General features: G+C 41.1%; 2 protein-coding genes across 3 annotated transcripts; one reads left to right on the forward strand and one right to left on the reverse strand.

Moving 5' to 3' along the window:
• The first annotated feature begins 212 nt into the window (after window positions 1–212).
• LOC117843565 (peptidyl-prolyl cis-trans isomerase FKBP43) lies at window positions 213–4,203 on the forward strand. The gene is made up of 11 exons (XM_034724204.2): window positions 213–370; window positions 525–602; window positions 689–762; window positions 1,249–1,484; window positions 1,565–1,716; window positions 2,292–2,703; window positions 2,788–2,986; window positions 3,240–3,324; window positions 3,411–3,452; window positions 3,535–3,583; window positions 3,697–4,203. The coding sequence occupies exons 2-11, from the start codon at window positions 590–592 to the stop codon at window positions 3,770–3,772; spliced, it is 1,338 nt and encodes a 445-aa protein (XP_034580095.1). The 5' UTR covers window positions 213–370; window positions 525–589; the 3' UTR covers window positions 3,773–4,203.
• Window positions 4,204–4,654: 451 nt separating this feature from the next.
• Window positions 4,655–14,773, reverse strand: LOC117843564 (bifunctional aspartokinase/homoserine dehydrogenase 2, chloroplastic). 2 transcript variants are annotated; one of them, XM_034724203.2, is made up of 19 exons: window positions 14,587–14,773; window positions 13,500–13,565; window positions 13,081–13,145; window positions 12,534–12,908; window positions 11,928–12,016; window positions 10,883–11,186; window positions 10,063–10,115; window positions 9,681–9,886; window positions 9,352–9,439; window positions 9,162–9,275; window positions 7,955–8,053; window positions 7,681–7,875; window positions 7,501–7,583; window positions 6,825–7,050; window positions 6,346–6,491; window positions 6,025–6,160; window positions 5,475–5,558; window positions 5,310–5,402; window positions 4,655–5,154 (listed from the first exon to the last, which is right to left on the reverse strand). In XM_034724203.2, the coding sequence occupies exons 1-19, from the start codon at window positions 14,670–14,672 to the stop codon at window positions 4,909–4,911; spliced, it is 2,754 nt and encodes a 917-aa protein (XP_034580094.1). In that variant the 5' UTR covers window positions 14,673–14,773; the 3' UTR covers window positions 4,655–4,908. The 2 variants fall into 2 exon arrangements, with proteins under 2 accessions (XP_034580094.1, XP_034580093.1); XM_034724202.2 differs by having other exon boundaries at window positions 12,534–12,911.
• Window positions 14,774–15,209: the final 436 nt, after the last annotated feature.

Here is a 15,209-nt window from a genome sequence, read left to right on the forward strand (position 1 = left end):
ACCAACGGAGTAACCCGAAGAGGGGTTGGTTTAGAAATTTCTTTTTGTTTTGTTGTAGGAGAGAGGAATTCCACTAGTAATAAGGGCCTAAATGCACTCCACCTTTTTGCTAGTTGCGACGGCCCATCTAAAACAAGCGGTGGCCCAAGAAACGGCCATGCCCCTCTAAACTAACGTGCCCTTCGAGCTCCGAGATATTTACACGCGAATGCCATCGATAAACCCCTCCTCTCCCCTCCCAGCCGACAAGCACCCGCCTCTTTCCTCTCCTCCTCTTCTACTCGCGCCGAAGGAGGCGGCGGCGGCGGCGGCAGCGGCGGCGGAGCGACAATCACTGCGGGGAATCCTCCGGGCGAAGGCCCGCGTGGAGGTATTCCGCCAACGCCTAACTAACTCTTGTCCCTCCGCCGCCGACTCCCAAACCCTAGACTCGCCCTCCGCCCCGTCTCCGCCGCCTCCCCATATGCGCTTGAAATTATGGTTATCTTCTAAGCTCACCGGTCATTTTCGTGGATTGGCTGCAGGTGTTGGGAGTTGCATTCGCTGGAGTTGTAGCTCGCGCGTGAATTCCACATCCACCATTCCCGTCATGGCGTTCTGGGGTGAGCGACGGCTTTGTTTGCCTTGTTTAGTTGTCGCAGCTATTATCCGTTTGGTGCGTGATGAATTGGATCATTGGTGGATGCAGGGGTGGAGGTGAAGCCCGGGAAGCCCTACACCCACACCTATCAGGCCGACCATGGCCGTCTCCGCGTTTGTCAGGTTGGTTATTTTTTTTATTTAAATTTTGCCACTTATCCAATAAACATGTGCTTCTTCCATTTTGTAGTCCTACAGCGATCTGTCACCCCGGATACTGTAGTTTAGTTGACGTAACAGAGAAGGTCTTGAAATCAGGATGGAATATTCAATGAGGATAGGTGCTTTTGATTATCTTCTGACATAGAAATAGTATCCAGTCAGCCTATCTTAGTAGTAGTACATGACATGACCTTGTCCTCACTGCGTTAAGATCGTTCGAAACTATAGTTCTACACTGTCTAGTTCTTTACACTACCATTGTATACTTCCTGGAAATAGCAGGAGGCTGATTGACTTGTTAGTTCCTTTTCATTTGGTTAGTACATGATACTGCAATTAGCTATTTCCATCTTGTTGCTGGAATTGAATGTAGTTTACTTCTAAGCATCACCCTTTTCTAACAGTATTTGAATGTGTGCTGTAACTAATTCTTTTATTTTTTTATAGGCTACACTCAGCAATTGTGATGCTGCTGGAAGGACGGTGCTGCAATGCAATGTTGGCAACAAGATCCCCATCAAACTCTGTAGTTTAAATCCAAAATTGGCTGAGATGTGCCGTCTAGAGATTGAGTTAGAGGAGGTCGATGATGTTGTCTTCTCAGTAATTGGTCAGAGTTCCATTCATCTCTCTGGATATTATGTCCGTGCAAGCAGCAGGTCTAATGTGGGAGATGATGAATCGTATCCTTCTCAATATTATAATGTCTTTGTTTCACATCTAACATGTCAAAACGTGAAATCTTTCTTAACATTGTAATTAGAGAATCTTATGGGGAAGATATTGGACAGTCTGACACTGATGAGGAGCATGATGCCAATGAGGACAGCTATGAATCTGACTTTATTGATGATCGTGATGTTATAGATGTTAGTGATGACGAATTCTCCTCTCCACATGGCCGCAAACAAAAAGGTAAAAGGTTGGTCTATGTTACAATGGATTTCATTGCAAAATGTCACCTAGACATACTGCTTTTATCTTTTTTTCAAATATATGGTTCATATTTTTCAATTTTCACCTTGTGAAATACAATCTGATAGGTAACTCTTAATGACAGTTGACTTATCATTGTCACATTATCTAGTTATAACTTCATCTAAGTGATTTATGAATATATGGTCTTTTTTTTATTTATCAAGAAATTATGGGCATTTCTTTGTTTTATTGTCCTGAAAATCAGCTAGGTAGCTCCTATTTTAACATGCCAACAGGTTTTATTATTTGACATTTGTCTGTATCTGATCCTGCATAGCTTCAAACCACATTGTACCCACATTCAAAGCACATTTAACTAGAGTGATGGTTGGTGGACTATCATTTTGATTGCTTAGTGTTGTGCTGTTCCTTTATGTGGTTATTCTGTCACATGCTTTGCTTATGTTTTCACAGAGTCATTTTACATACGTTTCAGTATGTTTGATGTGCAGATATCTGCTCACAGTTCAATCCTAATGTTTTATAACAAGTTTCCAATTTTGTACAAATAGCTTGTGAAAAAAAGACTTGTAAGGCTGAAAGACGGCGGCACTTGAAGAAGAAGTACCAAGTAGATAGCACCGATGACAATGATGATGGTTCTCCAGTGATGAAGCCTGCTGTCAAGCACAATGCTCCTTCAATATTTGATAGCAGCAGTGATGAAGAAGATAACGTGCCAATATCTGTTGCATTGGGTAACAAAGACGGTGCTAAGGTTGCTGTCAAGCGCAATGCTTCTTCAATATTTGATAGCTGCAGTGATGAAGATAATGATGTTGCATTGGCTAAGCAAGACAGTGCTAAGGTTGCTGAGGAAACCAACCCCCAAAATGGACAGGTGAATGATGGGACCAAGAAAAAGAGTAATTATGACAGGAAAAGAAAAAGTTCTGCCATAAGTGAGGATCCTGCATCGCCAATGTATATCTCTTGGTTCCTATTTATGTGTGTATGTATTTCTATTATCTACTACCCACTGATCAATTAATGTCATCTCATAATCAGGGATATAGCAGATGCTAATGCACCATCTGTTCCAAAACAAGGTGCTGAAATAAAGAAGAAATCAAAGAAAAAGATGAGAAATCAATCAGGGGAAAAAGATGAGAAACAGTCCAATATAAGAACATTGGAAGATGGGTTGATGGTAGAAGATCTGTCAACAGGAAACGTAGATGCAAAAGTTGCTTCTGATGGCTGCAAGGTATCTGCTTAGTTCTTCTGGAGAATTCTGCTCAATGTGCTGTTAATTGAAAATTGTATATAAATGTGCTTGTCAAAGTTCCCTTTATGATGATCTTGCTATCAGCAGTTTGACAGTCAAATTTCTTGACATTGTGCCAGCAGTTACTTAGTCATGCATAGCTTTGCAGTCAATACACTAGTTTTCTATACCATAGCTCTTCACAGAAAAAGAAACAATGCCAATTGCCAACTATCTTGCTTCATTTGTGCAGGTTTATATCAAATATGTTGGCATGTTGAAGGATGGGAAAATTATTGAGTCTAATCTTAATGAAAAGCCTTACAAGTTCAAGCTTGGTAATATATTTGCAAACACACACTTTTGTAATACATATTGAACTCTTAATATAAATACTAAAAATGTATACTGTGCTGATTGGAAGGTGCTGGAAAAGTTATCCGTGGATGGGATGTTGGTATTTGTGGTAACCACCTCAGAGCTTGATTCTTTTTTTCTCAAGGTTATTTGAGTTTAATTGTATATTATAATTTTGTTATCTACCGTAGGAATGCATGTTGGGGAGAAAAGAAGGCTCACAGTCCCACCTTCCATGTGGTACGTGTTTGACATCGTTTTTTTTCTATATGCGCATCTCTAGAAAAGTTCCATTTACACATTTCATTTGTGTTGCTTATGGATGGATGGTAATGTACTGATGTATTCTGCAGCTCTGGTGGTAAATCAGCTGTAGCACCCAAAAATTCTTCAGTCATCTACGAAATTGAGTTGGTGAAAGTGAAATAGGGGGGGGGGGGGGGGGGGGGGGGGGGGGTTGCCAGGCTTTTTGCCAACGCAGCTGGAATAGGAATAGATGGATTTGTTGAACCAAAGATGGCATATGTTCATATTTTGTTTCACCAAGGCGATGGTGGATCTCAGTTTTGTTACCTCGAGCCAGAACCGCACCTCTATCTGTAGCCAGACTACTCCGATGACTTGTCTGCACCGTTGGACATTTACCACTGCAATGCAACTACACAAGCTTTTGCCTGCAGTCGCCTTCAAAGGAATATTTTTGTGTTGCTAAATGTAACAAGAGCTTGAGATTTTGTTTTGCATACGTTGAAAGTGATCAAAATGGTTTGGCGCTTGGTAAACTGCATGTAAATTGCTGCATCACTGGGTAAACTGCACATTATCGGTGAAGTACAATTTTTGATCGGGTTGATGCGTCATTTCCATGTGGCTAGTTCACAGTTCTCTGCTCTCTTGTCATGTTTCGGTTGCGTAGCTTTCTCCCAGAATTTGTCATGTTTCGGTTGCGCAGTTTTCTCCCAGAATTATGTTTTGCCTACTGATTGGCGCAAACGTGTGGCACTTAAATTGTCACAATAGATGACTGGAGTAGGTGAGAGACAATTTGATCATCGTATTAAAGAGTTTTACCAAAATACAGCTTTCGCTTGGTCTTGGCTTGGCTAGCACTGAAATTTGACAGGTGAGCAATCGGCCCAGCCCGTAGAAGATAACGCTGTAACCAACTGGAGAACACCGAGCTTTTGGCATAACTCAGAAGAGAGATTCCACCAGGTCATTGGCGCCACAAGCAAAATTTGACTCAGTTGCGCACACTAAGCTCCAGTCATCCTCAGTTCCCTGCAATTTCCGCAGATCGACGCACGGCAGTAGCCACAAGCAAACGTTGTTGCATTATTGAGTTGGCACTTCATTATCAGTTTAATATGAACTCTGGATTCGATGAAACAACCACGCCTGACACCAAAGCCCATCCTTCCCTAACAAGAGGGACCTTATTTGCTGGCACTCAGAACAATACACTACCCACAGCTCGTCCATACGGGAGCAACGGAGACATCATGCAGGACAATGGTGTCCGTCTGCCTCTGAGGAGATTCGTCACAGGGCTCGGCTACCCTACCCTACGACGGGGCGCCCAGGTAAGAGGCCAGCCGCAGGATGTCGCAGAAGACGCCTCCGGCTGTCACCTCCGCACCCGCGCCTGGCCCCCGCACGATCAGCGGCTGCTCCTTGTACCTCGACGTGGTGAAGGCGATGATGTTGTCGGAGCCGGAGAGCTGCGCGAACGGGTGGTCCCTCTTGTACCTCCGCAGCTCCACTTGGCCCTCCTTGTTCACCACGTCCACGACTCCAACATACCGCAGGACCTTCAGATGAAACAATTGTTCAGTCACTTCCGTATTCAGGTTTTCTTGGAAAGGCCTACCAGAGAATGAAACCAAGAATGCAGGACAGAAATGCAATGCACAATGCACCCATCAAGTCGCAACATGTGATCAATAAAGCGAGGGGGTCTACTCACTTCGCCTGCAGCCTCAGCGTCACTGCGTTGCCGGGCCCAGTCCTCATCGAAGGATGGTAGCTTTTGCATGAATTCATCTGCCGATGAGCATGACTGCCATGATAAAAACAAATTAGGAAGAGTAATACAACAAGGCATCAGCTGCTGAGTGGAAAATACTCTTACCGCAAGTGCCTCTGGCACAAGGCTCTTAACAGGAATATCAGAAAGTTCAAGCCTCAAACCCGATTCCCTAGCCAGGATAATGACCTACTCCATTTTTTTAAAAGGGCCAAGTATGGTTAGTAATGAAGAACAGGCAACAAAAACATGAAAGAAAAGAATAATAAATCACCCCCCAGTCCTTTTCTGGTTTCAGAAATTATATTTTTTGGTTTGGTGGTTTAGATTCTTACTCAAAGGAAAATCTAGGAATTTCGTCATGTGATCATCCGGAAAAAAAAATACGAATATTAGGTTTAAGAAGCCCCAGAAGAAAATGTCACCAGAAAGAGTAGTCAACTAAGCAACTCCAAACCAAAGTGAAGTACTACTATATCTTTGGTACATTGTCAACATTGTATATGTGTTGAAAATATTCTTGTTAATGAAGATACAGAAATCAGAAGCTTTGTCTAGTATGCAGAATTGCAGATTAATACAAATACAGTGCTCGGTATAAGAAAGAATAGGTATCATTTTCAAGAATTGCATCTGACAGAAAACAAGCTCTTACCTTTCTGGCAACATCAGTCCCAGATAGATCATCTCTTGGATCAGGTTCAGTGTATCCAGCCTCTTTTGCTTCAGCAACGACATTGCTGAAGGTTCTTGTTCCTTCAAAATTGTTAAATATATAACTCAAAGTTCCACTGCAATTGAACAGAAGGCATACTTTTTATCAGCCAGCGATATCATCATACGGAATCCACTGAATAGCGAAGATCATAGATCCAAGTATTTGTCACAAATATTTTCTATGGTTCATTCGTGGTTTACTAAAACTATAGTGACACAGTAAAATAGTCTCTCGTAATCCAGAAGCATACACACAAACCTGAAAATGCCCTCGATACGCAGTATCTTGTCACCCGTCTCCAGAAGACCTCGCAGGGTGCTAATGATTGGGAGGCCAGCACCAACAGTTGCTTCATAAAAGTAATGAGTGTATGAGGCACGCTGCAGAGTCCGTAATTTCAGGTACTGTATACAAGGAAAAAAAGGGAAATATTCCTTAATCAATAAACACTACAGGAGAAGAAAATGCGACAGATAAAATATTCATAGATGCTGTAAGGAATGTGTTTAGATCTTCATGGTAAAAGCAAATAGATCTCAGTTTCAGAGATTATGTTTCAATATTTACAAGGTTTATGCCTTTAAAATCCTAGATTAGCCATGGTCACAGAAAGATGCAGTGAATGGGCACAAAGTATATGGATGTCAATTGTAATTCAGTCAATGATCATTTAATAGTTATGTGGAATTATCTCAAAACGATGTTTATAAAAAAAGTTTCACCAACCAAATAGTTACCCGATCAAGTGGCCCAGAATTTGCTTTCTTATTGGGCGTGATGACATGAATACCCTTCTTTAACCAATCATAATAGTGGGATGCTACACTTGTATCTGCTGTGCAGTCCACCAAAACCTTGTTCGGAAACACATGATTATCAGACAAATGGCGAACAAAATTAGCAACATCAGCTGGTTCTCCTTCCTTTCGTAGAAGCTCTTTCCACTGGGTTAAGTCTATTCCCCTGCAGAAAAGAATGGAAAAAATGTGAAATGTAAAGAAGACATAACTATAGTAGCAAAACCCTAAAAGAGTAATGTCAAGCTTTAGGTCAGGAAAAAAACCAGATAATGGTAATAAAACAAATAAAGAGAAAACACTCACGGTAGTTGAGACATTCAAAATTTCTGAACTTTTAACCTAACTATAAGCTGATTCGTTCCTTCTGTAAATGCACCTGATCATATTGCCTTTTCAATCATCATTATATTAGTCAGCTCAAGCCAACAAACTAGAGGACCAGAGAAGTTATAGGTACAGTACAGCTCCCCTTTCACTAAATCAGAGCATAAGATTTATTAAACAAAGCTAAACATTTCGTAGATTTCTGACCAAGAAAAAGGTAAGTTCTTGCAGAAAGGCAGCACACAATGACACTATGCACAAAGGAGGAAATAATGATTCAGTTACATACGTGTCACTCAAAAGCATTGTACTTGAGCCAGTTATTCCAATTACACGCAGATCAATGTTCATATTTTCCTTGAGAACAGCAGCCTGCAGAAAAATATAAGTCATACAGGTGCAGAAATATTTTGAGGTCCTGCAGAGAAATTATTGGATGCTGTTCATGAAATTAGGAGACTGAAGATACCTGATCCTTCAGCTGGTTAAGGAGTGTCCCACCAATTAAACCAGGTCCAATGATCCCAACAGCAAGTGTGGTTTTGGAGAGGAAGAACCTTGAGTGAGCAGCTCTCAGAGCCCTTACACAATCTTCTTGCTTTAATACAACAGTAATATTGTATTCACTGCAGCCTTGAGCTATTGCTCGAACATTAATGTTTGCCTGCATCAATTATCATAGGTTCATAAATCCCAGCATTAATGGAATTCCAAGCCTAACCAAACCCAGAAATTTACAATACCTTTGCTAATGCATCAAAAAGGATTGCACTCACTCCAGGAGTGCTGGCCATCCTCAGGCCAACAGCAGCAAGAATGCTACAACCATTAATAACTTCAACCTGAGAGTAATTATTTGCATCCAAAGAATATTATAATTGATCCAAATCCATAAAAACAAAGCCATTGCTATACGTTCAGATTACAACTCATTAGAAGATCGTCCTAGTAATATCACATCTATAAAGTGTAAACAGGACAAGGGAAATACAGGACTAAACTACATTTGAGCAGTGTTCCTATGGTCTTTTGGTTTCTGTTGCTGACTATTTGGAGATTGTGTGGCTGGCCATGTCAAGTAGGTCCACAGAGGCAGAGAGTGTGGCTGGCTAAGATGAGCCAGCACGTCAGGGTGGAAGTTACATTGCCGGTAGATGCTGGCTTCCAATGCCTTCGTTCCAGTGGCGTATCTAGGATTTTGGGTTAGGGTGGTCCAACTTGACATAAATTTTAATTACGGCAAATATAGCATGTAATACAAATATAGAATTTCATCAACAGAAACTAATAATATATTAATAAGGTGTCTTCCAATTGCAAACATCTTAAAATCAATAACTAACTCCGAAATTTACATACATTTTAGATTGTTTGTCAAACAATTTTTATAGGTGTACATTGAGCTGCACAACTTAGGGTGGGCTGTAGCCCACCTGGCCACCCTGCTAGCTACGCTACTGCTTCCTTTCCCATTCCTTCTCCATTGTTTTGTCCTTGTGTTTTGTTATTCTTTTGCTGTTCAGTGCTGATTTACTCAAATAACTTACTTACACGAGAATAATTTTCTTGTGTACTAGAAAATACACTTGTAAACCATTTACAAGTGTAAAAGATTACAAACAGGACTTTAGTGACCACAACATCAAGTTAAAATGTCATTCTTCACTTGCGTGCATTACTAGATTCCATATACTACAGTAAAGTACTATGTTCGTGACTTCAAGTTCTTGCTGTAAAACATGTGGAGTGTCGCTAGTACCCATAGGACATAACTACATAAGGTTAGCTTGGAGACGTGTGTCAGATTATCCTAGTCATGTTTACTCAAATGAGCAAGCTTCATACATTAAGACTGGATACAGCATTGTTCCATTCTAGAAACCAATTCATACTTAACTCATGTTTGCCAAAGCAAGCATTCAAAAAAATCTCTGCAGAAGACAAAATTACCTTAGATAACCTCCCTGCTGCTAATGCCTCACGAAACCTAACATGCAAGGCAGCCGAAACTGCAGCAACCTCCTTTTCTGGAACAGCAAAGCATACGGAGTGCTCACTGCTAGCCTGCACGATATTTTGTAGTCAGGAAGAACCTAGATGACTCATATGTAGATACCAAATATAAAAGGACATTATCTACCTGAGATATCATGATAACATTAGCTCCAACATCTTTTACAGCACTAAATATGGCACTTGATGTACCTGGAACACCAGCCATTCCAGTTCTGCAATGAAGAATCCGTGACTACTTAGGCAATACAAGAGATAGGTTTTAACAATAGTCAGGCCATCCCGTGCATAGTGCCTATGGATTTATGCTTGTTAACATTGCAAGATCAGCCGAAAGAAGCATCTAGAGTTGACATTTCCAACAGAAATATGGTACCATTTTTCTGTTGACGGTGAAGATCATGGAAGTTCATCATCACAACAATTAATGGCTAAAAGAACAAGGAATTAACTTACCCTTCAACATTGACAAGGGCCAAATTATCAATAGTAGCAAATGATTTGACACAAGCATCTAAATCACCATTATCATTGGCAGGCTGCCTGCAAATCATGGTTCCAGGGGCAGAGATATTGAACATGTTCCTAATAACAATGGGGATGTTGTCTTTCATCACAGGTATAATGGTGCGGGGATGCAACACATTTGCGCCAAAATATGACTGCATAAAACAAATTTGAGTAAATCAACGATCCTTAATGCTGTAAAAGATCAAATAGCTTGGGGCAGAAAGAAAGAATGATCATAGAGCATGAGAACTGTTGTGCCCAATTGCTCAAACATAGTTAAATGATGGGTGCAAGCAAATGAACAAGTGCCCAATAATGGAAAAATTACCATTTCCCAGGCCTCCTGGTAGGATAACGTGCTTAAGATCACAGCCTCACTAACTGCATTAATCAGATATTAAAATATCAGATATATACTAACTCCTCAGTAAGAAGGGACATTGCCTTGTTCTAATAGAGACCTAGACATGTCCAACATGTTTGCTTTTTGAGATTTGATAATGCACATATGAAATTTACTGGATGATTTTTGTTCAAAATTTTGGTTTGCAGATATATTTTGCACATAAATAAAGCAGAAAGATCATAAGTACTTGGAGGTTTTTATATATCATATCCAACTCTTTGATAACTGACCATGGAAATGTATTCAATACCAAACATGGCAGAGTAATGACAGCTGCAGGCTTCAAGTTAAGCAAATATCTTATTTTGTTTTACAGGGGATGAAAGTATAAATAACTCTTGGAAAAAGGTGTATTTATTAAAATATGGTGTCTACCGAAATATTTGAGAAAATATATTGATGTGAACTCTATTAGGTTACATTTTTGCTAACCCTGCATACGAACTATTTGACAGAGTTGGATAGACAAGAATCAAAGGGATGTGAGTAAACAGGGTCCATTGTAAATGGCTTATCAGTCCATCGATTGGTCATTCGTGAATTGACCATCCATGTGGCCCCTCACATCCCTTTAAATCTTTTTCTCTCGAACACATCCCTTTGAGTCTGATCTATCAAAATCCCATCAAACAGCAAATGCAAAGAGCTATCACCCAAAAATGAGTTTGCACTATAAGCTAATCCAAATTTCAGCAAGTTGAAAAAAAGTTGAAAAGAAAATGAAGAGTCATGTAGGACAAACCTTTTCTAGGGTCTGCACTAAATACCCCATCAACATCAGTCCAGATGGTGACCTGGCGTGCCCTAACAAGAGAACCAATTATGGCTGCTGAGAAATCACTTCCATCCCTTTTTAAAGTGGTAGGTACGTTTTCTGCTGTACTCGCAATAAACCCCGTGGCAACTATTGTCTCAGCTGGTTGTCGAGAAAACCATTTCTGAAACCGCTTCTCAGATTCTAAGTAATCAGGGTCTACTTGATTAGAACCACTAGGTTTTACGACTAGAACTTCTCTTGTATCCATCCAACTGCATGGTGCTCCAGACTGCATAGTTTAAATACTGTAGTATAGGTCAATTTGTTCACAAAGGTAAACACTAGAGTACATTACCTGTAGCATGTAACTGTAACAAAGGGAAAGGAAAAATAGTATCCTTGTTTAGTGAGTAACTATATACTAGCAATATTAAAGTCCTACCCCACCATATGAAAAAGTATGGCGATAGGAGAAAGCAGTGGCAACGAAGCCACTGGTCGTGTCAATGTTCAGTGATTATGAATTTGTATCATCTCAGTACTGAACCACATAAGTACATGGTTATGCATGATAACAGTACTTCAGATAAGAACTGAACTAGAGCAGAGTATCATGGCCATTCATACAATGATGGCTTCGTAAAAAAAAAGATTTTGGGTGTTCAAGAATACTAAAGAGTGCTAAAGAGTGAGGCAAATTTCAAAGTTTTGGCTCCGCCAGCACTGCAAAAAAAGTTCATCTGTTCCCCTAAATGATCCTGTTTTATTTTACTTGTGCAAATTGTTCAGTCAGCAAGGTAGAAAAGTCAACGCAAGTGCAAATACTATTAAGTGTTCACGTGCCTCATTGTTGTTCAGTAGGCCATTAACAATTAACATAACAAAAGGCAACTCCATGTAGCATGAAATGTTGCTGACATGCCAATTCTAATAGATTACAATGCGTAAGTTCACTGCAGCATTGGTAAGTTGTTTAAATCACAGATAAAGTGGGAAGCATTAGTAGTTGTTAAGCATTTTTCATGTGTACCTTCTTTATTGCATACGATAACATCTGTGCAGACCACAACTCTCCATGCCCGACAACAAAGTCTGAGAAAGATTCCGTCGCATGTCCAGCTGCAAAAATATATAAATAAGTTAAATATAGGTATTGTGAATCTCAGGCAAACAAATTTCAAGTTACCACTAATTTTGATAGTATTTGGTACCCTTGCCTAACTTTACCTATCAAGAATATTGTGACTACTCAAATGAATACAGAACCCCAAAACATGTCTAAAGCTCCATGGGACAAACTCTTACAAGAGGCTGGTGCTTTAAGTTTTGGTGTACAAGTTATAGCATGATGAATTTAGAATCTGGCAGACAGCAGGCACCAATAAAGTCCAGTTTTCTAAAAGGTGCCAAGCACTAGGTGGGCAGTAGGCAGCAACTAGGCACCAGGAGGGCTCCTAACGTTAGGTAGGCTAGGTGACTTCTTTCTTCAACGGTGCAATGAACTCTCCAAGACAGCAAAATAACAAACAACTGAACTAGAAAGGATTTCAACAATCTGAGAATATACTTCCTGATCTGACAAACAAGACTCATCATTCAGGAATGGACAAACAAAGTGGGAATTTGCAGCTCAAACCTATATAAATAGCACGGAGCATTGCTCGCAAGTTGCTGACATCTGAGTGCAACTGAGACAAGAATCTTGCAAGATCTTCCCCATCAAGAAGATCCTTTGCTGCAGCCATATGCTTCTCAAAAACTTCTTCAAGTGCTATTGTATATGAATCATCCCTTGACTGAGCCTTATGTACAAGGTTGTACATCATGTCAGTTACTTTGGACATTGCAGAAACTATGATCAGCTTTCTCTCAGAAGAATCACCAAGAACTATATCTGCAACACTCTGAATTCTTTGGGGTGTTCCCATACAGGTTCCACCAAACTTGTGGACAGACCACATATCACCTTTTGGAAGATATGTATTAACTTCATCTTGTTCGACTGAAATAGCTGCTGCAAGAATAAAAGTACATATGTAAAGAACAGAAACAACTCTTAGCTGGAAACATGTCAGAGAGAGATGAGAAAAGTTTAACACTTTCAGGGTGAGACAAGATTAAAATGGTTGTGCTAAGGATAACAAATTCAAACATTCGCAATGCATGATAGAAGGCAGAACTACCAGCAGCTGGTCTGAGCAAATTTGTCGGACGATGTCTGTGCAAACTTCCTTGAGACTGACCTATCCTGAACAAGGTAGCAACAGAACTTGAGTACTTTGCAAAGCTTAACTGACTGGAATAGAACTGGTAAAGTAATAATGATCCAATTGAACCTAATGAAGACAACATAACAGGTCTTTAGGAGCCTGTAATTCTGGACCGAAATATACATTTTATGAAAAGTCTGCAAACATCAGACATTAAGTGCTGAACGTATAACTGAAGCTTGCAAGGTGGACTGAAACTAGTGAAACGGTCAGATGAAAACAAAGCCTTGATGAGTTCGGAATTTAGCCATAATAAAAATAGGCCAGGACACCAGGTCCTCTAGTTGAAAAGTACACTATAAATACACAACAGAAATCACACAAAACACTACCTTAGGGAGCCTCCCAAAGATCGGTCTTGGCTTAAGTCATACTTCCAACATTGTGATGACACTTCCCTGTGAACCAGCATAATACAAAGGAGAATGTAAAAGATTGGCACGTCATACTCATGTATCAGAGGGGTCTTTTAGAGAACAGAGAAATAAGATATTAGCTGGCATAAACTCCTGTAAACCTTGGAGGGAACACAGAGTAACAAGAAAAAAAAATGCAGACTGGCTAATCCAACAAGATATAATGTGGAAACTAAAATTTAGTATTTTACTGAAACAACATTCAGTAAAGCTCATAATAGTGTTATAAATTCCAAAACACATCACTTCTCATCCACTTGTTTCACAGCTTATTGAGCCAGGCATATGATGCAGGAACTTCAAGTTTGTGCATCCATGCTCCCAATTTCTGTGGCAGGATCGGGGAAGTACGAGCAGCTATGTCTTAATACATAGCTCTGATCGTTCCTGACTTTCTTCTTCGTAGCCCAAATCCAACCGAAACAGATGTACTGTCCATTTCCTGGTTTTGCAAGTTCTTAATTGCCGTTGATACAGATTTCATGGGCCGGACAAGGCCAACTCTAGCTGAGTATCATTCTGATAGACTGATACCATGCACGGTAGAATAAGCATAGCCCAGGTGGTTGTGGTTGTGTTCAGAGAGACAGCGGGGTACACAGAAATTGCAACTCAATACAGCTCCCGAGGTTATTTGAGAGCCGGTTTGCCTATCAGTCCCAAGAAAATAGGAAAGAAGTAAATCAGTAGCACCAACACGAGTGATGGTATCCATCGGATTCCCAAGATTTGAAGCCCCAAACAGGAGTCAAAACCACACCACCACCCAACAAAGCCCCACACCAACTGCAGCCACGGCTATCGCCACCTGATGCCACCTCCCCCAGGCGGTCCACGGCCCCCGCGCGATCAGAACCGCACACGACGCGGAAGCCCGCGCCGCAGGCGTGCAATGCGATCGCGAACTCGCGCGGGCGGAGGTTTCGTTTCACATGCCGCCACGGGACTAGCAATACCGACGCGGCGCGAGTGTCGGATGAGGGGAATGCGGAGAGGCGCGCACCTGCCGGAGGAGGAGGGGGCGCGGGTCCGCCGGAGAGCGGCTGCGGCGGCGGGAGGGAGCGGGCTTGCGACGGCGAGGCCCCGCATCTCCGCGGTGACGGCGAGACCCGGGAGAGGTGGAGACTGGAGAGGAGCAGAGGCAACTGAACGCCAAAAACCCTTGTTTAACCCCACGGGATGCGGCGGCGGTGCGCCTGGCTTTTCAGTTTTCACACGGTCCACTGGCAAGCAAAGTCTGTCATTTTTATATTTCCGTTTCTTTTTGTCTAGTTCTGGGAGGCTTTTGTTTCTATAGTACGGAGTGGTTGGGAATCTGGACGTCCATGTGAGTGTCATTGAAAATCATTAGTTGCCACAAGCATGCAGCATGGGAGGATTATTAAGGATGACTATTAAAAAGTCTTTTGGAAATGCTTTTCCTGTCGACTAACTGTACAGCACGAGAAAAATGTTTGTATTCTTATTTTATGGCAGTGGTTCTTCCATATATGTTTTCAACTTGAAAAAACAATTTTAGGTAGGCTGGGTTGCCACGTACTATCTCCGTTCTCTATTATATGGCGTTGGTTAGCTCATTTTTGAACTAATCAACGTCGTATATTAAAGTACGGTGGGGTATATGTT

This window comes from Setaria viridis, chromosome 2 (assembly GCF_005286985.2).
Source record: "Setaria viridis chromosome 2, Setaria_viridis_v4.0, whole genome shotgun sequence".
Lineage (NCBI taxonomy): Eukaryota > Viridiplantae > Streptophyta > Magnoliopsida > Poales > Poaceae > Setaria > Setaria viridis.

Coding starts and splice junctions, on each gene's coding strand:
- LOC117843565 (XM_034724204.2), top strand. Junction 1,485..1,564: donor AATGTGGGAGATGATGAATC/GTATCCTTCTCA, acceptor CATTGTAATTAG/AGAATCTTATGGGGAAGATA. Junction 2,704..2,787: donor GAGGATCCTGCATCGCCAAT/GTATATCTCTTG, acceptor TCTCATAATCAG/GGATATAGCAGATGCTAATG.
- LOC117843564 (XM_034724202.2), bottom strand. CDS start 14,672: ATGCGGGGCCTCGCCGTCGCAAGCCCGCTCCCTCCCGCCGCCGCAGCC. Junction 11,187..11,927: donor TATCGTATGCAATAAAGAAG/GTACACATGAAA, acceptor TAAACTATGCAG/TCTGGAGCACCATGCAGTTG. Junction 5,155..5,309: donor ACGCTGAGGCTGCAGGCGAA/GTGAGTAGACCC, acceptor TTTCATCTGAAG/GTCCTGCGGTATGTTGGAGT.